General features: G+C 36.8%; 1 protein-coding gene across 1 annotated transcript; it reads right to left on the bottom strand.

Moving 5' to 3' along the window:
* Positions 1-15,153: 15,153 nt before the first annotated feature.
* Positions 15,154-18,413, bottom strand: LOC106927418 (NALCN channel auxiliary factor 1-like). The gene is made up of 2 exons (XM_015002967.2): positions 17,785-18,413; positions 15,154-16,203 (listed from the first exon to the last, which is right to left on the bottom strand). The coding sequence occupies exons 1-2, from the start codon at positions 17,954-17,956 to the stop codon at positions 15,902-15,904; spliced, it is 474 nt and encodes a 157-aa protein (XP_014858453.2). The 5' UTR covers positions 17,957-18,413; the 3' UTR covers positions 15,154-15,901.
* Between the last annotated feature and the right edge of the window lie 8,257 nt (positions 18,414-26,670).

Raw genomic sequence — 26,670 nt, 5'->3', positions numbered from 1 at the left:
AAAAAAACAAAGAAATCATATTTCTCCACAGAGCAGGAGGAAATCTGCAGTTTCACATGACTTCTCAGGAAGATCATTCCTCATAAATCCCTGTTGCCTCCTTGGCCCTGTCTCCTGTTATAAGACTTGAATGCAGACAATAAATGATAATAAATGATTGCTTAAACACCCTGTAGGTGTCGGGAAACAAACCAGCAACCTTTAAGCCTGCCTGCAAGACACCAATAACATTACCTAAACCTTTAATCTCCTTCTTAGCCTCTCCAGCCAGATTGGTTGCAGTATGTAGTTTTAAACCCACAGTGGATATAAAAATACTTCAAACAGCTGATAAAATGCCTGTTTGTTTTTTTTTTGTGCTGTAAAACTAATTAGACAAAGGTGAGTAATTTTTGTCTCTTTTACACCTTTGTAAGCGAAAAAAGAAATTCTAGGATGATCCTGAAAGCCAAGATCTGAAGTTGATTCATAGTTCATGGAGCGATCTGAAGACAACTGTGAAATGGAGATGCTTCACAAAATCTGCAAAATGAGGCGACAAGAATTAGAATCAAAACAAAACAAAGCAAGCATGTACCTGGACTTGGCTTTCTCATTGCCACATGAAATGATTACACTGGAACTATGGAAGCTTTTGTTCTGTGAAATGTCACGAAGTTGAGCAACATTTTCCCAACTCGTCTAAACACAAATTGAAATACAAATTACAGGGTAGCTAAATTACAGGTAAAGGTGATTAAATCAGTCGCAAAGATTGCACGGACAGTTGAGTGCAATGAATTTGATATAATTTAGCAATTCCCTGAGTTATGACTCAAATTATGTCCTCCAGGCGTTAATGCTGTGACACTCACATTGTGTGACCTGTGTTTTCAAGAGGAGAACCTGCAAATGCTTCCCTGTGATGGCATTAACAGCCTCCTAAATGAAACTTTTCCTAAAGCCATAAGTGCATGAGCCGAGTGGAGGCTTGTCATGTCACATGTCAGAATCACAGGCCCACGGCTTCCATTTAAAGGCGGCTGTAATTATAGAGCCACGCAGGCTGCAGTCTGACTGGACGGGCTGACAAAACATAAGACTATTAAAGAGGAGATTGCGAGTTGTCTCTTCATTTTACATTTCAAAGTTTTACTTTTAAAGTTCTTCAGAGGAACTTGACACCTTTTCCTAATTAAGAGTCTATAGGAGTTATGAATATGGACATAGGATCCTGACCTCCAATTCCCTCAACCGTCCACCGCTGATCTGCAGCTCACTGGGAAATTTCTCTGCTGAAGACCTGTAATACCTAGATTTAAACTCTACAAGGATGCATAATGTGATACCTTACAAAACTGCTCACTAGGCCTGTTTTCTGCATTAGAAACATAATCATTATATGTAACATCAGATGTTGACTTTGTTACATTAACACTTATGTGCTCTTGAAGTAAGAAACATTAGACAAGTTTGCAGAAACAGGGATCAATATAAGATCCTGATGTATCCTGCCAGCTCACATTATAAACTTCAGTAATAGTTTTACTTTTTTGGGCGCCCTGAAGCTGATTAGAACGTGAACATTTGTCTCTAAAGTTGAAGAAATTCCTTGCAGATCATGCAAAAGCATTGGGCCAAAAGAGGTGCTATTTAGTCTCTAAGCTACTCTAAGCTGAAGGTTCAACCTCCTGCAATGCTCTCTTTTTAGAAGTTTGATTGATATTTATAAAAGCAAAAGTTATTCAATAAGTGACTCACAATATCAACGATCTCCAGTGTAGTCTAACAATCTAGGGGCCCAACGGCATCTTACATGAAGCCTCAGAAACAACTCTGCCTCAGTTGTTGTTTTTATGTGAATTACATCAGAAAGAATGACTGAGTGATATCAGTCCCTGGATAACACCATCTTCCACATGTGGCCCGCCATGTCATTTTATCTGGCCCGCCCAGCATTTTATAGGCCGATGATTGACTTAAAATAGGTTTAGAGCACGAATTGACTACAAACTACATCTCCCACAATGCATTCCGATTGTTACCAGCCAAACATTACGGTTTCTCGCCACTAGAGAGCAGCAGAGTCACCTCAAGCTGCTTATTGATTTTCCCAACTAATAAAACTGAGACATCGACAAGCTAACATCAAAACGTCCAAGAAAAGACAAAAACGATTTACAAGTAAGACTGTGAATGAAGATGTGTGAGAGTTGGTGTTAGGGCGGCAGGTGGCGCTAGACTTTTTTTGTTATCCGTTATCTTGACCGACAACATAAAAAAAAAATCGTTCATGTACTATTTTTATCCGTGAAATTACAATCATATTAACATCGGCTATTTAGTAGCATTTTGTGCGGTTTAGATAATATTCACCGTGAATCCAGATCCCATCACAGATTAAGCAGATAAATGTATCTACATTTTTCTCATAGTGACAAAAACCACTGACTGGCCCCAATAACTTATAATAAATTAAACTAAGCGACTTCACTTAAATTAGCATCACATCACCCACTGGGGTCTGAACAACTTCCTCCTGGTTCCCATCTCCAGAAAAATCTGCGCTAATTCATCAGTCAGTTGGATCTGTCTGATCCAAACAGATCAACTGAACTCTGTGAGTGTTTTACCCTGAGCGGTCCGGTGTGAGCTTTTACCAGGATTTTTTTTTTTTTTTTTTTTTTTTTCCCCCGCTGGATGAGTTACTCCCAGCGGTTTTTAAGTCTTCGCAGTCCGCAGCGGACTGCGCATGTTACAGTCTAATTAACGTTTGCATCGTCATTTATTTCCTCAAGATAAACTGCCGGCTCCTCAAGTGGATTAACACAACGTTGCATTCTCTTTAGTTTTCTCTGGTCTATAATGGAGACTTGAATTTAACGAGTCATTTCAACCAAAGGTTTGTAATGTGCTTAAAAAATAAAAATTGATTTTATTTTTTTAGCCATGACTCTGTAGAACTATTTTGAAGTGTTGATTTTATTTTTGAACCATTTTTTTAATTTTGAAGTGTTGATTTTATTTTGATACCTTATTTATTGTAAAGTGTTGATTGTATTTTAGAGCCCTTATTTATTTTGAAGTGTTGATTGTCTGAAAGACCTTACACATGAATTGCCCCATATGGGGTTTGAACCGATAACCTCAGCATTACCAGCACGGTGCTCTAACCTGCTGAGCTAACCTACCTTACAAACTGTTGAGTTTCCATGGATTTAAGAAGAACTTACATGATCTTACCACAATGAAGATTTGATAAAAGTGCTTATATTCCAATGTTTTTCAAAACAACATACATGATATTTTATTTTCCAGAGATTTTGTATTTTTAACTGTTGATTGTATTTTTGAACCATTATTTATTTTTGAAATGTTGATTGTATTTCACAGATAATTGGACACAAGTATAAGTCTGACAGTTTGTTCACCAAGTTACTGTGCTCTCTGAGAGGATTTGTGGTATAAGTATTTGACATTGTTCCATGCCCATCATTGACGTTAGTCTCTAACAAAATGTGGATCATCTACCAGGAATGCTGCAAAGAGCGTGAGTTTCTGTAGTGTAGTGGTTATCACATTCACTTCAAATGCAAAAGGTCTCTGGTTTGAAACCAGACAGAAACAGATTTTGCATGTTCTATTCATCACAGGTGTTTACTAAAAGTCAACAAGGGTTCTGTTTTGTCATGGTCTGTACTCTCAATCCAGGCATCTGAGTGCAAGCCTCAGTTGAAATTTTCATGCGCTGCATCTAACATCATCAACTTTGGAACCTCAAACTGAAACAAAGCAGAAATGTTCAGTTGCTGTAGTGTAGTGGTTATCATGTTTGCTTTACATGCAAAAGGTCTCTGGTTCAAAACCAGACACAAGTGTTTTTGTAGGTTATGCATCTCTTGGGGTGCAGTGAGACAACAAGAGCCTTCCTCTTCCGTGATGGTTAATTGCCAATCGACTTCAATGTCGGCTTCTTTGAAATCGAAGCTACTTTACTTCAATTACCAATTGGCAGTTCAATGGCGTAATGCAAATGTGTCAAACTCAAGGCCTGTGGACCCCCAGTATTTTATAGGCCATGGAAACTCAAATGCAATATTTAAAACTTCAATACATAAAATCAGTTATTTAACAATATGAGGTGGTGCTTAATTTATTTTTAACATTGTATTTTTATACATTTATGCTAGGGCTGCCCAAGTCTAGTTTTCCAGAGCTACCATCTGCAACTTTAGATGCATTCCTTCTCTAACACACCTGGACCATTGACTCATTATAAGCCTTTACAGAACTGAATGAGGGAAGTCAACCTTTTGTCTGGGGTGTGTTTAGCAGGGATGCACTCCTGATTTGTACCGTCAATGTAGCCCGTTGAGGGGGGCCAATATGCTGAAGTGGCCCTCAGTGAAATTGAGTTTGACACCCCTGATCTATGGCAACACTAAAGCGATGCATGCAAAACACAATGAAAATGAACAATTCAGCTTATCTCCATTCATTTTAATCAACTTTACAGATAACTGCATTTCATCTGAGCACTCTAAAATCATCCGATAAGGGAGCATCTCAGACCTTTAGACCACAACCATACTTTTGATTATTTGGTTGCTATTGTTTTGTGTTTGTTAATTTCTAAAAAAAAAAAAAAAAAAAAAAAAAATCAGTATTTTTCTTTCTACCAGTTTGTTGATTTTCAAACTATGCTGTCACTGGAGGGAAATTCTAGTTTCCCTGCATATGATATCATCTTCGCCATTTTCTGGAAGAAGACAGGTGTTTCTGCGACTAAAACATTCCCTTCACTGTTAAATCTGTTCTGTCCGTAGATTTACCCACCGCTACATTACATCAGAACGAGTGCAGCTGAGTCCATTAAGACGTTTTGTACTGCGCCCAGGTTGAGTCTGAAAGCAGAGCAGAGCTCATTCAGGCTCTCAGATGCCTCATTTCCTTTCATTGTCACTGGTTGTTTTAAATATGGCTGGTTGATTTCCCCTCAAGTGGATTACATGTGGGATGATTCATCAGTTGAAAGTCCTCACTTATATGACTGCTGTCTAACCTTTAGAGTGCCCTCTTCAATCTTTCTCGGTACACCGACATCATCTCTGCCCTGATCGTTGTAGCTGCTCATCATCATTTAGTACCTTTATGTCTGAATTATAAAGATATAGTCGATCATCAAATTTAATGTCATCATCTTAATGCCTTTTTATTGGGAGAATACATTTGGTGTATGCTCAGCAACTCATTCTGAAATCTATTATCTAATTATATACTTCACTCAGCTTAATTTAATTAGTCAACCCCTACCTGTCTACTTGAAGTAAAAGGCATTACTTATACCAAAAACTAAAATCTGATTCACTCTAAATTGTTTATGGTTATATAGTTTTATTTCTTTCTTTGACTTCTTTGATACTATAACCATAACCACAGACTTATTCATACCGCTGGCGAATTCAAGCTTTAAGTAATCTCAGCTTAAATCTCAGCTTTAAGTAATCTTTGCAAAGTTTGTTGCAATGTGCCATTTTATGGCACAATTAAGTAACTATCTTACCTACAGTTGTTGTGAAAATGCTGTATATATGAAAAATAACTTAAAATAAATGAAATTTTGAAATTTAGCGCTTTGAAATTGGGCGTTTTTTTTTTTTCCATTGTTTCCCATACTGTCATAACATAACCAACATTTTAATGTGTAAATGATGCCATTGGCAAAATGTAATGTTTCCATAGTTGATTTTTGTGTTTTTATGATGTAAAGCACTCTGAACTACCTTGTTGCTGAAAGGTGCTCTACAAATAAAGTTGGTTGGTTGAAAAAAAAAAATCCCTATTGTTTTTACAAGTTATGTACTGCAACTGTACCAAAGCTAATGCATTTGAAATAAAGCATTAAACAATGTTCTATTTGGAAGTGAATAAACAAAAAAACACATTCTCCTATCTTAATTATTTCAATTCGTACATTTTAAACATATAGGATTTATAGAAATAACATCACAAAATTGAGTTTTTACTCACAGAAACTGATGTCTTTGAAGAAATTTTGGATTTTCTTAAGGTATTCAATTTAAAGCTCTTTAGAATACAAATATATCACATTTAATGGTGAATTTCATCCTGCTTCTAGCATCAGTAGCCAAAATGGATATGAATTCACTCATAATAAATAACAGTATGTCAAACAACTTTCATATTTTGTTTAAAAAGGAAAATGATTGCCATCTAGTGCTGCATTTCCTTTCATAAAATGTAGACTTCTGACCTCCACTGGTGGATGCTGCTGTATCCTTTCTGCTTGATCAAGTACAAGATAATGACAATTACATTAAAATAAAATTCATATCCTCCACTGCAAACGGAAAGTGATATTTGCTGTGGGCTTAAAAAATTTCCATCAGCATTCCATTAATCTTTACATTCATCAGTCGCAAATCCAGCCATCAGCTTCACCTCTAAAAACACATGGCCTTTTAATACCACACATCCACATAAAGTCTGTGCTCTGAATGACAGGTGGAATATAGATGCTGACTATTGGCGGGCTAGTTGAGGATTAGTCAGCTGAGCACTTTATCCCCCTAACAAACGGAAATAGAAATGAGGGCTTTAATCCGAGATGCAACGGCCACTAGTCTGGGGCGGATGAAAATGAAGAATATGCAATTTGTTATTGTTCTCCCGTTTTATAATCTACAGCAAGTAGAGGCTTTTATTCAGGCCTGCTGCCAATAAAGTTCACCAATGCAAAACAGGCAGCCCATGACGGTGACCCACAATAATCTGATCCACATATGGTGACATGGTTGATGGATAGATGCAGAAGCTGAAAATGGAAACATCTGTGACTTCACTGCTGCAAACTGAACCTGCTGAATAAATTTTGAGCTATGACATTAAATATTAAACAGATGAGTGTGTCGAACTGATCCAGCTGCCCTTGGTGGGTTTTGGTCAGCAGTTTTATAATTAATGACTGGGAAATATCCAAACCTCATGCATAACTATGAATTTGGAATAAATGCTTACAAGATGTAAAAACAAAAAAAAACATTATCCATGCTGATGGTGTGATAAGGTCATTTTAGTTAGAAACTGAGGCAGGAAAATGTCTGTGCAGCATTCATTCATAATCTCTTAGCTACACACCCATGCCCTATTTATACTCTTGGACGTGTGCCTCACAACACTCGGTTTTACTAGTCAACACTGCCATCTCATGGTTTATGTTGGAACTACATGCTCTCTGTTAACCGTGAAAAGCTGAGTCTGATGACACCAGGGTCTGCAACTTCTGGCCCTTAATGCCCTACAACAGGGGTGTCAAACTCAATTTCACCGAGGGCCACTTCAGCATATTGGCCCCCCTCAACGGGCTACATTGACGGTACAAATCAGGAGTGCATCCCTGCTAAAACACACCCCAGACAAAAGGTTGATTTCCCTCATTCAGTTCTGTAAAGGCTTATAATGAGTCAATGGTCCAGGTGTGTTAGAGAAGGAATGCATCTAAAGTTGCAGATGGGAGCTCTGGAAAACTAGACTTGGGCACCCCTAGCATAAATGTATAAAAATACAATGTTAAAAATAAATTAAACACCACCTCATATTGTTAAATAACTGAATTTATGTATTGAAGTTTTAAATATTGCATTTGAGTTTCCATGGCCTATAAAATGCTAGGGGGCCACGAGTTTGACACATGTGCATTACGCCATAGAACTGCCAATTGGTAATTGAAGTAAAGTAGCTTCGATTTCAAAGAAGCCGACATTGAAGTCGATTGGCAAATGAACCATCACGAAAGAGGAAGGCTCTTGTTGTCTCACTGCACCCCAAGAGATGCATAACCTACAAAATCTGTTTCTGTCTGGTTTCGAACCAGAGACCTTTTGTGTGTAAAGCAAACGAAATAACCACTACACTACAGCAACTGAACTTCTCTGCTTTGTTTCAGTTTGAGGTTCCAGAGTTGATGATGTGAGATGCAACACGAACATTTCAACTGAGGCTTGCACTCAGATGCCTGGATTCAGAGTACAAACCATGACACCACAGAACTCTTGTTGACCTTTAGTAAACACCTGTGATGAATAGAACATGCAAAATCTGTTTTTGTCTGGTTTCGAACCAGAGACCTTTTGCATGTAAAGCCAACGTGATAACCACTACACTACAGAAACTCATACTCTTTGCAGTGTTCCTGGTTGATGAGCCACATTTTGTTAGAGACTAATGTCACCAATGGGCATGGAACAATGTCAAATACCACAGATCCTCTCAGAGAGCACAGTAACTTGGTGAACAAACTGTCAGACTTATACTTGTGCCTAATTTCACATTACAGTCCATAAACTAAGCCTGGGATCAACAAATTGTATTGAAAATGTCATTAGCAGAGACAAATGGTTCTACAGAGACTTGGCTAAATGGCTATAAAATAAAACCAATACTTACAAATAAAAAATGGTTTAAAAATAAAATTAACACATTAAAATAAAAAATATCTGTGAAATACAATCAACACTTGAAAATTAAAAATGGTTCAAAAATAATATCAACACTTAAAAATATGATGTAAAATATCATGTATGTTGTTTTGAAAAACATTGGAATATAAGCACTTTTATCAAATCTTCATTGTGGTAAGATCATGTAAGTTCTTCTTAAATCCATGGAAACTCAACAGTTTGTAAGGTAGGTGAGTTAGCTCAGCAGGTTAGAGCACCGTGCTGGCAATGCTGATGTCGTCGGTTCAAACCCCGTATGGGGCAATTCATGTTTAAGGTCTTTCAGACAATCAACAGTTCAAAATAAATAAGGTTTCAAAAATAAAATCATTACACAATTAAAAAATGGTTCAAAAATGAAATCAACACATGAAAAATGGTTCAAAAATAAGATCAACACTTCAAAATGAAAAATGGTTAAAAATAAAATCAACACTTCAAAATGAAAAATGTTCAAAAATAAAATCAACACTTCAAAATGAAAAATGGTTCAAAAATAAAATCAACACTTCAAAATGTATAATGGTTTCTCTTTGTTCAGTCAATAAAATCAATACTTACAAATAAAAATGGCTAGGAAGCACATTACAAACCTTTTTTTGAAATGGCACATTAAATTACAGACCAGAGAAAACTAAAGAGAATGTTGCATTTATCTTGAGGAAATAAATGACGATGCCAAAGTTAATTAGACTGTAACATGCGCAGTCCGCTGCTCAACCACTGCGGAATTAGAAAGAAACCGCTGGAAGTAACTCATCCAGCGGATTTAACAAATGGAGCCTTCTTGGTGCTCGTTACCCAGGAGAGCGGCGCTCTGGAGGAGCTGCAGACATAACATCTGTCCGTTTCGGAGAAGCAAAACCACGCAACAAAAAAAAAAAAAAAAAAAATCCTGGTAGAAGCGCACACCGGACCGCACAGGGTAAAACACTCAGAGTTCAGTTGATCTGTTTGGACCAGACAGATCCAACTGACTGATGAATTAGCGCAGATTTTTCTGCAGATGGGAACCAGGAGGAAGTGTGTTCAGACCTCAGCGGGTGATGTGATGCTAATTTAAGTGAAATCGCTTAATTTAATTTATTAAAAGTTATTGGGGCCTCAGTCAGTGGTTTATGTCACTACGAGAAAAATGTGGATACATTTATCTGCTTAATCTGTGATGGGATCTGGATTCACGGTGAATATTAACTAAACCGCATAAAATGCACTAAATAGCCGATGTTAATATGATTGTAATTTCACGGATAAAAATAGTACATGACCGATTTTTTTTTTAATTTTTTTTTTTTATGTTGTCGGTCAAGATAACATATAACAAAAAACAGTCTAGCGCGACCTTCCGCCCTGACACCAACTCACACACATCTTCATTCACAGTCTTACTTGTAAATCGATGTTTCTTTTCTTGGACGTTTTTATTGTTAGCTTGTTGATGTCTCAGTTTTATTCGCTGGGAAAATCAATAAGCAGCTTGAGGTGACTCTGCTGCTCTCTAGTGGTGAGAAGCCGTAATGTTGGCTGGTAACAATCGGAATGCATTGTGGGAGATGTAGTTTGTAGTCAATTCGTGCTCAAAACCTATTTTAAGTCAATCATTGGCCTATAAAATGCTGGGGCGGGCCACATAAAATGACATGGCGGGCCACATGTGGCCCGCGGGCCTTGAGTTTGACACATGTGCCCTACAAGGTGGCCGTCACTTCAATTCTGTTTAGTTTAGTGAAAAAAAAATCCAATTACAGCATAATGGATATAGAAGTGAGAAATGTTGAATATAACTAATTTCAGCAATAATTTTCAGCAAGATCTTCATCTAAAACTTTTATTTTTATAACCTCCTAGGTTTGCAAAAAAAAAAAAGTTTCACTTTATCAGATTATGAAGATGTTAATGTCAGTTTTGTGTTGTTGATGTAACGTGTTTTTGCACTGTGAACACTTTTTTGAGGCTCAGTCTAGAGGCACATCATGCAGAAGTACAACAAAGTTACAACAGCATCATTATATTTGTATTTATTTTCATTAGAACACAATTTTAGTAATTGTAGCAGTAGTTTTCATACTTTTCAAAAAGATCATGACCTGTGAGACTCTTATAAATCATTCATCTCAAAGTTGTTTGTAAAAAAAATTAAAGAAGTTACTTGAACTAAAGCATCTATAATATTACAATATACTGGTAGTATAATAGTAATAATAATAATCATAGTCGCAATGGTAGTTCTATATGCATTTGAACCTTTTTCAGCTCTAGAATAATAAACTTTTTTTATCTTCACACACCCAAAGAACCGCAGTCGTTCACAAAAAGGCTGCGGTGCTGAGAGTGAAATCTGTTGGTCTAACTGTGCCACGCCGTCTTCAAACATCAGTGATTTAAGACGCTCAAATCAAATCAAAGAAACAGAAGAAGAAAAGTAACAAGGTAGTAACTTAAATATGACAAGGAGAGACATACATTGTTCAGCATACTAAGGAACACCGTTACAACCCAAAAAAAAAAAAGGAAATGAGCTTCTGCATAGATCCACGGGAAAGAGAAAGGAACTGCTGTAAAGACAGAGAAAGTGAAACATTTGTCTTCGTTTGAATGGGTTCACTGGAGCTGAGGGCAACAGGCAATAATAGTTTAAATATGTAGGAACAAACCACAGAAATTTAGTTTATATGTGATGGAAGATGACAGAGCGTAGCCTACAGCTGCTACAGACCATTTCCATGGATGAAGACTGGATTTAAATGAGCTTACACTGTTTTCCTTAAGTGTAAAGCCATATAACTTTGACAGAATTAAACATACATTAAAAGTAAGAAGTATTTGTTGCATGCATGCCTCTATGACCAACAAAGAATGATTCAATTAACTTTATCGTTTGAAGAACTCGTGCGTGTAAAAGTGAAAATAGTTGATGTTTATGCATGAAAGGACTGGGTTAAAGGGGACAACCTATAGACGGCATTCACATCCATGCAACAACGATGAAGATGCGTAATACAAACATGCTTTCCATGTCTACTGCGATGCATCTCAAATCATGCCTGTTAACATAACTGATAAAAGTGAACTCACTTGCAAGAATGGTGCCCTGTCTGATCACTTTCCTCCTCTCGCTTTCAGTATCTGTACCAGGCCAGGCAGATCCATGCTTTCGTGTTGTTTGCATTCATTTCTGAATCTAACATTCAAACGTAACCAAGACGGATCAAACCAGGCAGCTGTTTTCCAATGATTTTGAGTCCCATCGTATTTGTATGTTCGTAGTGGAGCTTTGTTTATTATTTATTTGTATATTAGGTGTCGAGAGAGTTGCAGAGTCTGTTCCTTTGCTCCTGTCGAACATGGCATTTTGTGTGAGCAGTGATTGTCCAGCCATATAGTGTTTACGCAGTGCAGAACACAGATGGGGCCCTTTCCTCATTGTCAGGAAATTATCAATGGAGGAGTTATTGTAGAAAAATTACCTTTCCCACTTTTATTTTATGTATAGATACAACATGTAGAAGTTTTATAAATATTGTATATACAGTTCTGGAAACAAAAAATGCACTGAATCTCATTGAAAACCTGCTGGTTATTCCACCAAATGAAACTCTTCTTGAGTTGCAATATTGGTATTGTTATTTCTAAATGAATATGAACTTGTTTTCTTCGCATTAATTGAGGTCAGAAAGCACTGCATGTTTTTTTTTATTATTTTGACCATTTCTCATTTTCTGCAAAATAGTACACTTTTGCCTGAAATTTCAAAGACATGTTGTCAGTAGTTCATATAATAAAAGAGCAATGGTCATTTTACTCAAAGCTATAAAAAGTAAAATCAGAGAAATTGATCATTTTAAGTGGTCTCATTTTTTTTTCCAGAGCTGCACACACAACTTTTTGTGTTTCTGCTGCCGTGTCAAAATGACAATCTGTGTGGGAAGTCATATTGTCCATATCAAAAACCGCCAGTTCTCGCAAGTCACTTAAATTGGATCTCCTGCTGGTACTTTTAACGTTGGCAACATAAAGTTTGTGTGATGCATCATATGCATTGCTAACTGAGTGATTCTACAAACAAAAGTGAGAATCTTTTCTTCCGATTTGAAAATAAGGATGTGAATTTGCAGCATGTTACTCAAAACAGGGTTAACCATGGCATATTCCTTTTACCCAGGCCTCCGATCTTACTTACTGAATTTTGTAAGATTTTTAGATTTTTTTCTTCAGACTGGGGAGAGCAAAGAAAAAAAGGGAAATTTGAGTATGACAACACCGTCAAAAGTAACGTTTGAAATGAATATTTTATACAAGTGCAGGGCTGCAGTGAAAAACCTAATAGTATTGTAGTTTCCTGCAGTCTGAAAACAGCTTTTTATTTAATAGTATCCATCTAGCAACCCCAATGTGAAGATTTTTGCAATTAGCTCAGAGCAAAAATAATAACTAACAAACCTAAACTGAAAAAATATATAAATAAAAATCTATACAGAGGTACAGACATAGCAGCAGCAGCACCCTTCTACCCACAAGTTAAGGGGTAAAAAAAAAAAAAATTCTCCCAGAGCTTAACCATCTTTGTTTCCTGTACATCTAACAGTTCTCGTACTGTAGGCCTCCAGCAGCAGCGATAATATAAAAGAATAAATAAATATATCTCTCATCTAGTTGTGGCCCCTGGCATAGCAGCATTTTTGTCACTGAATGTAGACAACTTAAACCAGGATGGGTGGATGGGGAGCTTTTCATGCAAACAGGAATAGTGAAGAGTGCTATGGTGCAAGGTCTGAGCAGCAAATGTAAAGATAAGCCTGTATATAAATATATATTGATGGAATAAAGATGGAAGTAAATTCACCATGTAATGTTGTAACCTGATGGCATCGGATTCTGGGTGGAACATATCAGATAATAAAACACGCTGAAATGTGAAAATAAATGTATCCAGCAACATCTCCTCGCTTTTAGCAGATACCTGATCTTCCAGCCACGTTAATCAAAAGAGACACAAAATAGAAACAGAACTAAGGAAAGAGGTCAGCCCTTGAGGTCACACCATTTCTTTCTAAGCTCACGCATCCCAGGCTTAATAAATAAGTAAACTGAACTGACTTTGAGCGTTCATTAACAGTGACATGTTCCTTTCTCTGCGTTTGTTTCTGCTCCTGATTTCCAATTGCAGTAAAAAAAAGGCCTTTTGCACTGAAGTTGAATAAGTTTCCATGATAATAAGAATGAGGCATCGTCGTCCTCTCTGTCGGCAAGCAAACAGTAAAACAAGTGACTTTTTAAATGTGTCTGACTGTATGAATGACAATGTTTGTTCTGTATTTCATAATAAGCCCTTTACATAATGGAATCTGTGATGCTTAAAGTAAAGAAATACAAACAGTGGGCATGCTACCGGATGTGATTTGGGATTAAATGTGGTTCTGACAATACAAGTGGCCTCTTCTTGCAGAGCCTCCATGCTCCAGCTTAGCTGAGGTAAACTGATTGAAACTGCATTTGTGTTTAGAGATGAGCAAAGGCTATACGTAATGGCCTATAGCCAAATTATAATTTAAAAAACCTGAAAGAGAGTTGTGATTTGCTAGTTCTGCAAAGTGATTAATATAACATCCAGTCATCATGTTGTCCTTAAATGAAATAGGGCTTGGGGTTAAAATCTCTAAGAAGTTCAGGTCTAGTACTTTGTGTGTTTGGCAGAGACGGATCAAGCATAAATAATTTTATTATATGGATGTGCCCCTTCTAAATGCCACCCTGGGCAACTGCCAATACCAAAAATCGTCAACAGTGCTAAGTTTTAGGGTTGATTAAATGGGGTAACCAAGCCTGACATGAATAAATTTTTATTTATTTATTTTTTTTGTTTCTGAACATCCACTGTTTCAATTCAGAGCAAGTATTTCTTATTTATTTTAATTTGGGGTTTGGGGCAGGGCTCACTGTGTGTATTTATAATTAAACCCTATCATAGTCTTAGGTGTTAGTGTGATGCTCAGGAGGAGCACTGCAAATGTAATGTTCAGACAACAAGGGGTCAAGGGTTGTCCTGTAAGACAGTTAACTTTTAAAACCACATGAAAAAAAAAAAAAAAAACTTGCAAAAGCTCATGTGCGGTCAGTCTGTGCGGTCTGTGACCCCGCCTAACCACGCACAGAGTAAAACTCGTAAAAAACTTGTGGGGTCTAAATTCCCTCATCTCTTAAGATAGTGCAAGGGTTAAATAAAGTGTACCAAACTGAAACTATTTTGTTCACCACCTCACATTTGAAAAATAAAATAGATAATAGATACAGAAAAACAAAGGTGTCCGAATTTTAAATAATAATAATAATAATAATAATAATAATAATAATAATAATAATAATAATAATAAAACTTAACTGATCGTAATTGCAAAGTAACATTTGAGATTTCACCATAAGGAAATGTCAAATTTCACTTCTCTCATTTAGGTTTAGAGAAAATTAAGCGTCTTTAAAGTCATCATAAGAAAATCAATGGTTGGTTAAGGACACATTTTAAATAGTATTAGAAAACTTTCCTGAGCCCAGTGTTTGCTTTTAAAGGAAAACAAAAAAAGTATTTTGATACTAAATTGTGTTATCTGGTGAATATTGTCTCACAAAACTAAGTGAGAAGAAGGCCTGTAAGCCTCAGTTAAACAAATACATTTTAATGGAAGCCAGAACCACATTAAAACCCAAGGAAATCCTAACAGGAATATGACCAAACCCCCATGGAGGAGCAGAGAAAATCTGAGGGGCTCTCCATGAAATCATTAGCCTTTTAAGTAGACTTTTTGGCATAGCAACATGCGCTCATTCTCTCTCTTTCGCTCTCTTCCTCTCTCTCTCTCTCTCTCACACACACACATACTTGCTGCTAACTATTATTTTTTTTTTCACATTTTCTGTCTTACTTAGAGGAATCATTTTGTTCCTGAATGTGGGAACCACGAAAGAGACGAATAATGAACATTAGAGAAATAATATGATTATGTTATTCCATAGTCAGCCAGTGCAACGGAAACCAATAATTGGAACACAGTGTAAAAAAGCGTAGAGAAACTCAGCCACGAGGAAGCTGACCTTCCCTCTCAACAAAGGTTGTGGCATTGTCCCTTTTTTTCTACCAAAGGGACAGCTTGAGTCCCTTAGTTTGTGGGAGATTGTTTCTTTAGTCACTTCTATGTTTTGATTGATTTAAGAGTCTCTCATCTCAAAGTATCCCGTGTGTTTTTGTTTCTCATAAAGTGTTGCAGTATGTCTACAGGCACACAGCTCCAGCCGTTCGCATCAACCGTTGTCGTATTTTTCCAAGCTGGTTGCCATGGCGAGGGAATCCCCCCAGCCTCCCCACCCCTCCACCTTCTGCGCTGCGACCTCATATCCGCTCAGCTGCTCCATCACTCCTCGTTGGCGGGGCTCTCCTCCAGAGGCGTGAAGGTGGGGAGGCCCAATCCTGTTGCATTGTGGGATGCAGTGAGGCTGGCAACAGTGTGTAGGAGGACCAGGACCAGCAGGCAGAGTTTGAGCCGGCTGTTACACAGTCTGCAGGCTGCCGAGGAGCTGAGGGAGGTACGATGCTGGCATGGCGGGTGAGTTCTTTTTAGGGTCCCTCTGGAACGGTTGTCCACTTTTGAATCCCACCGCACATCGCAGCACTCTGCATTTGGGTCAACACCTGATGGGTATACTTCCAGCAACCCTGAATGTTTTAGGGAAGATAAGGGAGAAAATGACTTAATTGTTTTATTTTCATCCTGGCGTACTGCTTGTCAAAACCTTTGCAAAATAACAGTCTGATATTGACTAGATTTTTTATGGTTGTTTTTTTTGGTCAATGAAAAACTTGGAAAATCCTCTCAAAATCCAGGGTGATAGAGAGGGGAAGCATTTTTCTCCATGGGAAAAAAAATGCTTGTGATCATTGGAAGGTGGCAGCTAAAAAAGATTTAAAACACTGAATTTCAGCCTTACTTTGTTCATTTTAATAAAACATGATAAAGCAAAACACTGATGTTCAAACCACCAAATGCAGCCAAATATGCTTATTTTCATAAATCGGATCTGAAAACAGCCACCAATGTGTTGCTCCACATGACCACCAGGAGGCAGCATAAGCTATGAAATAGAACCCCACAATGTCGCTGAGCAGAGTTTTACAGTAACATGGCTTTGCATGGTGGGTGAAAGCTGGCTTTGTGTGTGTGTGTGTGTGTGTGTGTGTGTGGGTGTGTGTGTGTGGGGGTGTGTGTGTGTGTGTGTGTGTGTGTGTGTGTGTGGCGATAAAGAAAACGTTTGTTACAGCTATAAACCGCTAATTTTGTATACTGGTATTTGTCAACAATAAGACTCTTAGCTCATCTGGTGGGATATTAAAATAGTGCTAAAATTGAATGCAAGAATCCTGTTAATGTTTTAAAGACTTGGTGTTCCAGTCTGACACCAGGTTTTAGCTCAAGGGTTTAGATTATGGTGTTTTTAAATGATTAGTTCTGGTAAAACACCTGTAGCTGGTGTGTACTCTGACTGCGTAGCTTCATCCCTGGTGAAACGCAGCCTTGATTTGCAGGGTCAGTTTTTAACAGTAGCATCTATTTTCTTAGGGCCGGCTTGGAAAACTGTATTCCAGCTGTAAATTATTTTGTTGATTGTGTCTTGATTTCCTCTTAGAATCTGAGCTTTTTTCACTCTTTATAATGAGGTTCACAGTGATGGAGAAAGGCTCGCTGCAGCAGCTTGAGGCCTGACCGTGTTGTGTGACCTGCTAAAAAACTCTTTGTGTCTGAAGCAAAATAACTATTTTATTCTGCAAGTTTTGTCTGCAGTCAGGTCAGTGGAAGTGTGTTGCCATTTGTTTTAACACTATTTACACAGAGAGGCCACACTATTGCACATTTTTTTCAGTTTTCTAGTTACAATTAAACACTTCAATAAAATACATAGAGCATATACAGAATTGTAAAGATTTAGTCTTGGTTTCTTTGGAGGCAATGCAAGTATGAGAAGTTTTATTATGGTCATTTCCAAGGAAATAGTGAGCTTTTTCTGTGATTTCATCCGGGGAAGTAACTATTCTGACCTTAACTGTGCAAAACATGCTAACATTAGGCTTGTACTTCGGCAAACTGCTGCATAAAAACAGCAAGAGCAAGATGTAAGTGTATTATAAAGAGTGTAGTTGTATGTTTTGAGACAACATTAAATTTACAAACACAGATATACACATTGGTAAAACAGACAAAAAAAAACCTGAATTACATATTATGAGATAAGTAAATTTTACCTGTGCATACAAAACTTGGGCTGCCTCCATGAATGAGATCATCATTGTCAGGGAGGACAAAGGGGCAGCGCTGCTGAACCTCCAGGCAGTACTGGCCACAGGGGATTCGATTGCTGCAGTGTATCTGGGTGGTCTGGAAGTACTGAGAACACAGCCAGGGCTTATAAACCATCTAGGTGGAAGACAGAGAGGTGAGAGGATATTGATGAGTTAGGAAATGTTTTTTTTTGGATGATACTCACACATAAACACGCACACACAGACACACAGACACACACACACACACACACACACACACACACACGCATTTATACCACGCTCATACGCCGTCATGACCTCTACAGCTATCGATTCACACGAGGCTGTGCAGTTATCCTGTTGATCCTAATATCCACTGTTTAATGAATGTGCTTGTTGCTGGGCAGTCACCAGTTTGTCAGTCAATACTGAGGTATTAACCAACATCCTCTCTGAAACACAGCATCACCAGGTGCACGGCACAGATTTCAGAAGGTTGACATCTATTTTTAGAGCCGATACAATGGTGAGTAAAACATGACATAAAGAAGCACTTTTATAAAATCTTAATATAACAAAGCCAACTGCAGCAAAAATGCAGCCTGAGACAAAATAAAGCATTTAAAAAAACACTAAAATTGTATTTTTTTCTGAAATTTTTTTTAAAAAAATTAGAAAGAATTGTATTTTTCTTAGAAAAAAATAAACATTTTTCTAAAAAAAATATATATATATATTAAAAAATAAAACATAAAAAAATAAAAAAATAAATATATATATATATTTTATATTTATAAAAAAAAAAATATATATATATATATATATATATATATATATATATATATATATATATATATATATTTTTTTTTTTTTTTTTTTTTTTTTTTTACTTTTGAGCAGTATATATACTGCTCAAAAAAATAAAGCGAACATTTCACTTTAATTTTGTGTGTGGCTCCAAATCCAGGCCTCCATTGGTTAATACATTTGATTTCCATTGATGATTTTTGTGTGATTTTGTTGTCAGCACATTCAACTTTGTACAGAACAAAGTATTCAATGAGAATATTTCATTCATTCAGATCTAGGATGTGTTATTTGAGTGTTCCCTTTATTTTTTTGAGCACATATATATATATATATGCTAGGTCTCAGTAAAAAAAAAAATGAAATGAACTAGATGCTCTTTATTTTCTGTTTTGCTTTATCCATATTGAGTTGAGAGAATCTCTCATGTTTGCAAGGACTGAACCCAACAAAGCGTTTAAAGTCAACGCGGTCAACAGATTTATCTTAGAGCCATTGCAGATGTTTTCCTGAAATGGCCTTCAATAATTTCGGGTTTTAGACACAGTTAGAAGAAAAGTAGTCTTATTACAATGTGTACAGAATAAAATGCAAATTTGACCTGCATTCAGAAATATTTGTAGGACATTCTTAACCTAAACTAATTATCCTCAAACCTGAACGTGGGTGGTGGTAGGTGTGCATCATTTACTCTTTTAACAGCCTTGCACAGCAACAGTATGAGTGGCTCAAAACTTACACAGAGTTAAGGGCAAGGACCTTTTCCATAACATGGGCAAAACAAGGAACCAACCCACAAAGGCTTTGTCACCCCCGAGCAAATACATTTCCCAAAAGGGGAATTCCTCCTTTAGCAACACAGGCTACAACCAGAGGTTATGTATGGCATTGCTTTGGTCCCAGCTGACCTGTCAGTCTCATGGGAGACAGCATAATGCCCTCTCTTTTACTCCACGGAGAGGAACTATTCCCCTGTGTGCCAGGACATAAGGGTACATCAATTGCCAGGTTCTATATGCTCCTGCATCATTCACTTCCTGCACCTGCTCCTACAAAACTTTGAATGGAAGAATAGGCTGCCTGTTGTCCCCAGATAATCTGTCTGTTAGAGATCTCACCCCATCTTGAAAGGCCACACTGAGACCTTCCAGCACAATGGGAATGCTCCCAGGGCATCATGCTGTAGGCTTTGTACAGATAGAGTTTCCTTCCCTTTCTAACAGTGTGTACGTTAATCTGGGTGTAGTAAACTGGAAGTAGCTCAAGATATATCAACTGGGAAAATGTGTTTTAAACTACATGCTGTTTCACTGTTTTACCAGTGTGTTCATAAAACACATTTTCTTTGGATTGTTTCAATGTAATGAATATTCATTATTTCTAAGGGCTGGATGGTATAGCTAAAAAAATGTTTTTAACATCAATAGTTATTGATTAGTTTTTTGTTGTTAATGTCAAAAACTTTTACGAACTGAGTGAACGTTTTGCGTTTCATCCGCAGTTTTCACTTCTCTGCGTTGTTGTTTTATTATTATTTTTAAGCAGCTATCAGGTAAACTTTAAAGTGCTGCTGGGCCAGTTATTCAACAGGTTGCTGCTAGGCAACCACAAGTTACTCAAAAGGCTGTTGCTAGGTAACCAAAGAGTTAGTCAGTTTATTCCACTATTCCATTCAGACCAATGAATAAAATGTATCAAAACACAAAATAATATATATATGTTACATTTTAATTTAAGAGAAGACTAGCTCACATTTTAGGTTCAGCTGCATGAAACAAACATTTTTGGTTTTGGTAGATAATTCAGTGAACAAGCATCTGGGCTTCTTGGACTTGTGATTCACTGTGTGAACAAACACTGCAGTAAGGTAGGACACACATAGCACCTAAATAATATAAATGACAAATCTTATAATATCAAGGTGTACTCAGTAAAGAACACAGTGAGTTTGTGTTTAGGCCCAGAAAATTTGTGCTCACAAATGAAAAAAAAAAACAAACAAACAAAAAAACAGGCCTTCTAATCCAGCCATGCAAAAAACATCAAGATGCATTTAGCTTATGACCCTCTGCAAATGATGAAGAGGAGACAAATCATTTTTGGTTAGTGCCTTATTGTTAAGCATGTGATTAGGTGCTCCCTTCATTGTGTGGTATTATCATTTGCGGCAATTAACCAATCATTTTTGAGAAGTCCTCGGAGGACTGTGAGGCAAGCTGGCACCTGCTGGGAGTCATTTATGACATGCAAAACAGCACAACTGAACATAGACCCTCTGTCATGTTAGCATCCATTTTGCTATACTTGTGAGGCTAAATATGCACTCAGATAAAAATGTGTACGTTCATGTCACTGCTTCAGTTTTAAGTGCATTTAGTTTATCTTATAGTCCAGGAAAATCTGAGGCAACTCAAAGTCGAACTTAGAAAAAGAGTTAAACCTATTCAACCAAAATATGACAATACCAAGAAATCAAAGATAACATGAAGAGGTACAAGTACAATCACTCAATAAGCTGCAAAATAATGTCTAATTTTAGAATAAGTAGTCTTTCACTTAAATGGTGACTTGACAAAGAAGATCTAATGCTTTAACTTTGTAACACCAGCCTTATTTTTTAATTAACTTTAATCTGTGGAAATATATTCTGCATTTTGTCTTTAAATAACAGGTTTGTTTATGGCAAGAGCTCAGAGTCTTTGTTTTGTGTGAACGACTGGGGTCAACAGTGAACAGCACAATGTCAAGTTAACCAGATCGAGAGTCAAGGAGAACATCTCCTTATTATTCAGTATCATTTCATTATTCAGCAGAATCCCAGGAAAACAAACTTGAGGGCATGGTGTTCATCTAAATCTCAGTCAGGAAACAATTTTTTGTTGTTAATCCAGGTTTTGTTTCTAGTCCTTGTTTTCTGTACGTATGAGTCTATTATTTCTCCATCTCTATAATCTATTGTAAATTTTGTAAAAAAAAATTATTATTGTTGAATAATTTTCTTTTTTTACATTCTCAACAGATAATCCTTTAGAAAGTTTAGAAAGCAAAAGCTGGTCATAGCATGGACAGAGAATAAGTGCATGAGAGAGAAACATAAAGAACCAGAAGACAGACAATCATGTCAATAAAAAAAAAAAAAAACTCACACTCAGACCTGACTGCAATTCAGAGTGTCCAGTTAATCTAATTATTATTATTATTATTATTATTATTATTATTATTATTATTGTCTCCGGGAGGAAGCTCAGATACACAGAAAAACCCACACACACTCCTGAGACCAATCAAACTTCTTCCTGAGAGGCCCAGGATACGATTGAAACCCAGGATCCTCTTGCCTGTCTAAATTCACATCCATCTGAATCCCTAATTCATTTCAGACCAGTACTATTTATTCTAATGCAGTCTAAATTTAATCGCATAGTGTGATTTAGATTCAATTACAGTCCGATTCAACCTTAACCTTCTCTCAGTCTTAAGAGATGAGTTCGTTTAGATCCTACCAGTGTTTTACTCTGTGCACAGTCTGCCAGAGTAACATTGACCCTGTGTGCGCTTTTTCCAAGTTGCTGTCCGACCGTGACATTCTCCGCGCTCCTCCTGAGCGTCACGCTAAAACGACGGGAGGATTAAAACAATACGGTGAGTAAAACTTTAGCCTTATTGCTGAACTCTGGGCCCCTGTGATAATAATGATCCAACGTGAATCTCAGAAATGGGCAGGATCAAAAATGCAATTAGGCAGTTTTTGTTTCCTTGGTTGCATTTTTATTTGCCTTTAGCCAAGAATGGAGGCTGCATTGGAGTGCATTGAAACCCTTTTTGACCCGCAGCAAAACCTTTTTGACATGAACGGGTTGAACATAAGGAGCAAAATCAGATGCAAATGGCGACTCACATCATGCATTGCACTGTGCGGTAAGAACCATTTTCTTCTGTTTGAAGCCTTGTGTTATACAGCCAGCAGTAACACAGCACCAAGCTATGGAACATGAACTCACGTCATTCCTCGAGTCGACAACAAATTGCGTGTTAACATCATATCTGGGAGATGTCTGTAAATTTCAGCAAAATCTCTGTCTTTGGTTATCCCTTGCAGGCACGCCATATAAAAAGTAGACATTGCGGAGTAATGTATTTAATACATGATAATGCTCATCCCGTGCATATAGGGCTCTTGTTTCATATCCTGATTTGGTTTCTCTTAGCCAATCACTAATGCCAGATTATTCCCCTTGTTACACATGCTCATATTCTTTTTCTCCTGTTCATTCTGTACTTCCTCTAACATAATGCTGTAATTCATAATTCTTTATATTTTTTAACGGAAGCATTTCAAAACAACAGGTAAGAATGAAGGCAGGTCGAGTTCAAAAAGCATCAAAATCAAACAAAGTGAAGCAGATCAGGACTGAGACAAACCTCGCATTTAAACAAAGCCATAAAAATCAGGGATAAATGTCAGCTTGTGACATAAGACTGTTTGATGTAAAGGCCTCATTTCATCTGCCAAATGGTAGCCAGGGCTTTCTGAAAAAGTAAACAGCCTTTTGATCCTTCAGAAAAAAATAGGACTCATAAAAATCCTCTATTTTAAATCCCTTATTTTTTGTAAGAGGCAAAACAATGTTAATTTAACACATCGCAGGCTTAGAAATGAGTGTAAAGAGGACATTTTCTCAAGAAATGTTTTCTTACTTCAAGCGATCTTCAAATTCTTTAAAGTCTTTGTCAAGTCTCAAGTCTCTGAAGAGAGACTTATATCTGATCCAATCTGTCTGGACAGCCTGTCGGATTGCTGCAAGTCTTGCTTTGGATTTGAGTCAATATCCTAAAGTCGAAATTAATACATGAGCCTTAAACATATTTATCTTATCAAAAACACATTCTAACATATATAATAAGTTATTTTAATGATGTTAATTTTTACATTTACAAGGCTTCATACTTTGTCCACTATTAAAAATGTTAGTTTGCACTTATGATCACTCAAACTAGAGATTTGTTAATACTTTTAAAATTTTCAAATTCCATAATAAAATAAACAGGACTTGCTCCTATTTTAAAGAACCCCAAACTTTTTTTTTTTGTAAAGAATAATGTAGAATAAACTGCCAGGGGTTAAGTTATATTTCACCAGTTTAACTTTAAAGGATCACCATGTTGTCATTAATACAAAGCTAAAAATGTCATTAATCATTAAGATCAACAAATATCCTAAACTCACCCTGTAATAGAGGAATTTGTGCATCCCTGTCAAACTTTAAGTCTGTGACCTAAATTGAAAATGTCTGCTCAATAGTAACATAAAAAAATCCAAACTTAGAAGCTGCTGTTAATTTCTTTTGAGCAACATACTTGTAAGAACTCTCACAGAGAGCCCTTGACTGCTGTGCGTATTTTCATTGATAACAATATGGTACCTTAGAGTGGATAGCAATTAATCATTTCCTCCAGAGGTCCACATTTAATTGCTTACTTTTACTCCTATTTACATGACAAAAGAACTGTTTATTATGCTCAAGTCCAGGAACTCAAGTTTGACTCAAGTCTGGAGATGTAATGTAGCTCACAGGTCTACATTAACTCTGAAATCCTCAAGTTCTCTTCTCTAGGATGAAGATTATCCAGTCATAGACATAAATACTTAAGTGTCCGGTATGGAAAAGTGGAAAATATGTAACACCGTGAGAAAGTTTTTGAATCCTTCTAGATTTATTTTGTTTTTCCTTAATTACCCACACTAAATACTTCAGATCATCATTAAAAAAAACAAAAAAATTCAATATCAGACATATGACATTAAAATAAAATGCAGTTCTCAAATCATGATTTCAGTTGGTTAAAAATACTATCTTAACTTATCTGGTCCCTATGTGAAAAAAATTACTTGCCTTTTTAAATCTCTATATTAATTACTTGAATTAACCACAAAAGCTGAGTTAAATACATTTTAGTAGCCACACACAGGTCTAATCAAAGAATCAAGAAACGTTTTGAAAAGGATCTGCCTGGCAACGTAAAGTACAATAAAATATCTCAAGACACAACAAACTTCCCAATCAAAATACTTTTAAGGACATAAGAGAAACATCAGACATCCATCAGTCTGGAAAGTGTTACGAAGCCATTCCTGAGGCTTTGGCACTTCAGAGATCACTAACGAGCGCTTTTACCCACAAGGATACCTCATCCAGGAGACACAAGGGAAGTCAGAGCAACATCTGAAGCTCTGGTGGTTTGTGTTTGACTCTTTCTAGTTAGTGTTTAAGATTAAACAAAAAGAAAGCAACCGGGCAAAATGACATTCAGGAGGGAGTTCCAAGGCCCAAACCACTGTTGACTCAAATGAACACAAAGGCCCAATTCACATTTGCCAGGAAACGACTGAATGATTCACAAGATATTAAGAAAAATATAATTCATTTTTTTTTGGAAGATGTGAGCCCTCGAAACAAAACATCATAATGACAACCAAAGAGGAAGGTTTTAGTGTGCATTTCAGTGGCTGCTTCCCTCCTTCAGGACTGCAGTATGTCTCCATCTACGTATCACTCAAGAAAAACAATACAACAACAACAATAGAAGCTTTTGGAATGACCCAGTCATAAGTCCTGATCTGAGAGCTTAGGAGACATTGTGGTATGACCTCAAACAGGTCTCCTGTGTGGATTAGTTAAAACAATTTTTGCAGAAGAAAGCAAGTCAGAATTTTGTATTTACTCAAATAAAATTTTTTTGGCATTAGAATTTTGTTTGCTGATGTAAAAAAAAAAAAAAAGTATAAATCTGCTAAGGATATGGGACACTTTTATGTCGCTGTAAGAAAACGCATATTAGATTTGGTCGTAGATGAGGAAACCTAATTTACTACAGGAAATGCAAATCTTTCTCTAAACATGTTCCTCTATGTCAGAGTCTTGTAAAACTAACTCTATGTTAGTTGAAAGAGATATATAGAAGTGTGTATTATGGAGATATCTGACATTCCACCACAAAATATCTGACTTACTTCTTTCTTGTGGTAAAAACCCTCCAAAGGAGAGACAAGATTTCTCTGAGATAACAGACCAACGCAGTTTTATTACAAAGTGCCATGCTACAAAATGCTGCCACAACATACTCTTTCCCCTTGCTCTCCACTGGTGTGCTCACATGTTGGTGATCTGCAGAGGTGAGCCCAGCTGGCTCCTGAATTAGATTATTTCATTACAATTAGGCTAATATCATTGTAGCTGATGGAAGGCCTTATATTCTGCCCTGTACTATTGGCTTTAAGTGGCCCTGGATGGCCCTGTCTTGTCATTGCTTGTCTTCGATGTTTTATCTGGACTTGCGGCTTGAACTGCTGACAGAGAAGCAGGAAGGGCACAGAATACCAGAAGCTAATTCCTTTTTAACCTATGGCACAGCGCGTGACAACCACACACAAAAACCCACAGGGTCATGGAAGTCATCTCTTTTGTATAAACAAATATGCTCACTACATTTAAGCTTTATTAATTAGGCCCCAGCTTCTATTCACTTCTCTAAAATAGACTGAAATAAATTCACACCAAAAGAGGCCCAGAATTATTTCACAATAAGAGCAACAATTAGTGTGAAAAATCAAAACAAGGCAAAAACAAAAGCATGCTTGCATAATTTATTTGCCCCACAAGATCAGTTTCTCTTGTGTGAGAATCAGAAATTATTGAAACAAACATCACCTGTAAAGAACCTCTGAAGGGTCGCCTGCAAAGGTGACACTTCAGTTTTTAATAAAATTGCATTTTTCCTGAACATGTTTGAAATGAAAATCATAAATCCATTGCACAAAGCTTCTGAATCCAGGAAAACAAAAAAGACAGGATAGTAAAATTATGAAAAAGGAATATCACTTAACAAAAGGGATTGGAAATTACTTAAAGTTTTTTTTTTCTTTTCTAAAACCTGTCATTTGTTCTAGCTATGTGTGAACTAAGGATGAACTCAGGATTTCAGTTTATTGCAAAACATAACCTCCTGCCACACCTTTCCATTTTTCTCATCCAGTTTTAAAAGATATCAAATTAATGAACC

Source organism: Poecilia mexicana, unplaced genomic scaffold, assembly GCF_051168715.1.
Source record: "Poecilia mexicana isolate PSO_F unplaced genomic scaffold, ASM5116871v1 scaffold_2, whole genome shotgun sequence".
Classification (NCBI taxonomy): domain Eukaryota; kingdom Metazoa; phylum Chordata; class Actinopteri; order Cyprinodontiformes; family Poeciliidae; genus Poecilia; species Poecilia mexicana.
Note: the sequence above shows the minus strand (reverse complement) of the source record. Positions and strands in the feature narration are given on the sequence as shown.

What these genes read in the sequence shown, in the direction of transcription:
- LOC106927418 (XM_015002967.2), bottom strand. Translation starts at nt 17,956, where the DNA reads ATGGTTTATAAGCCCTGGCTGTGTTCTCAGTACTTCCAGACCACCCAG. An exon ending in CCCAAGTTTTGTATGCACAG is followed by an intron (nt 16,204 to 17,784) that starts GTAAAATTTACT and finishes TAAAACATTCAG; the next exon opens with GGTTGCTGGAAGTATACCCA.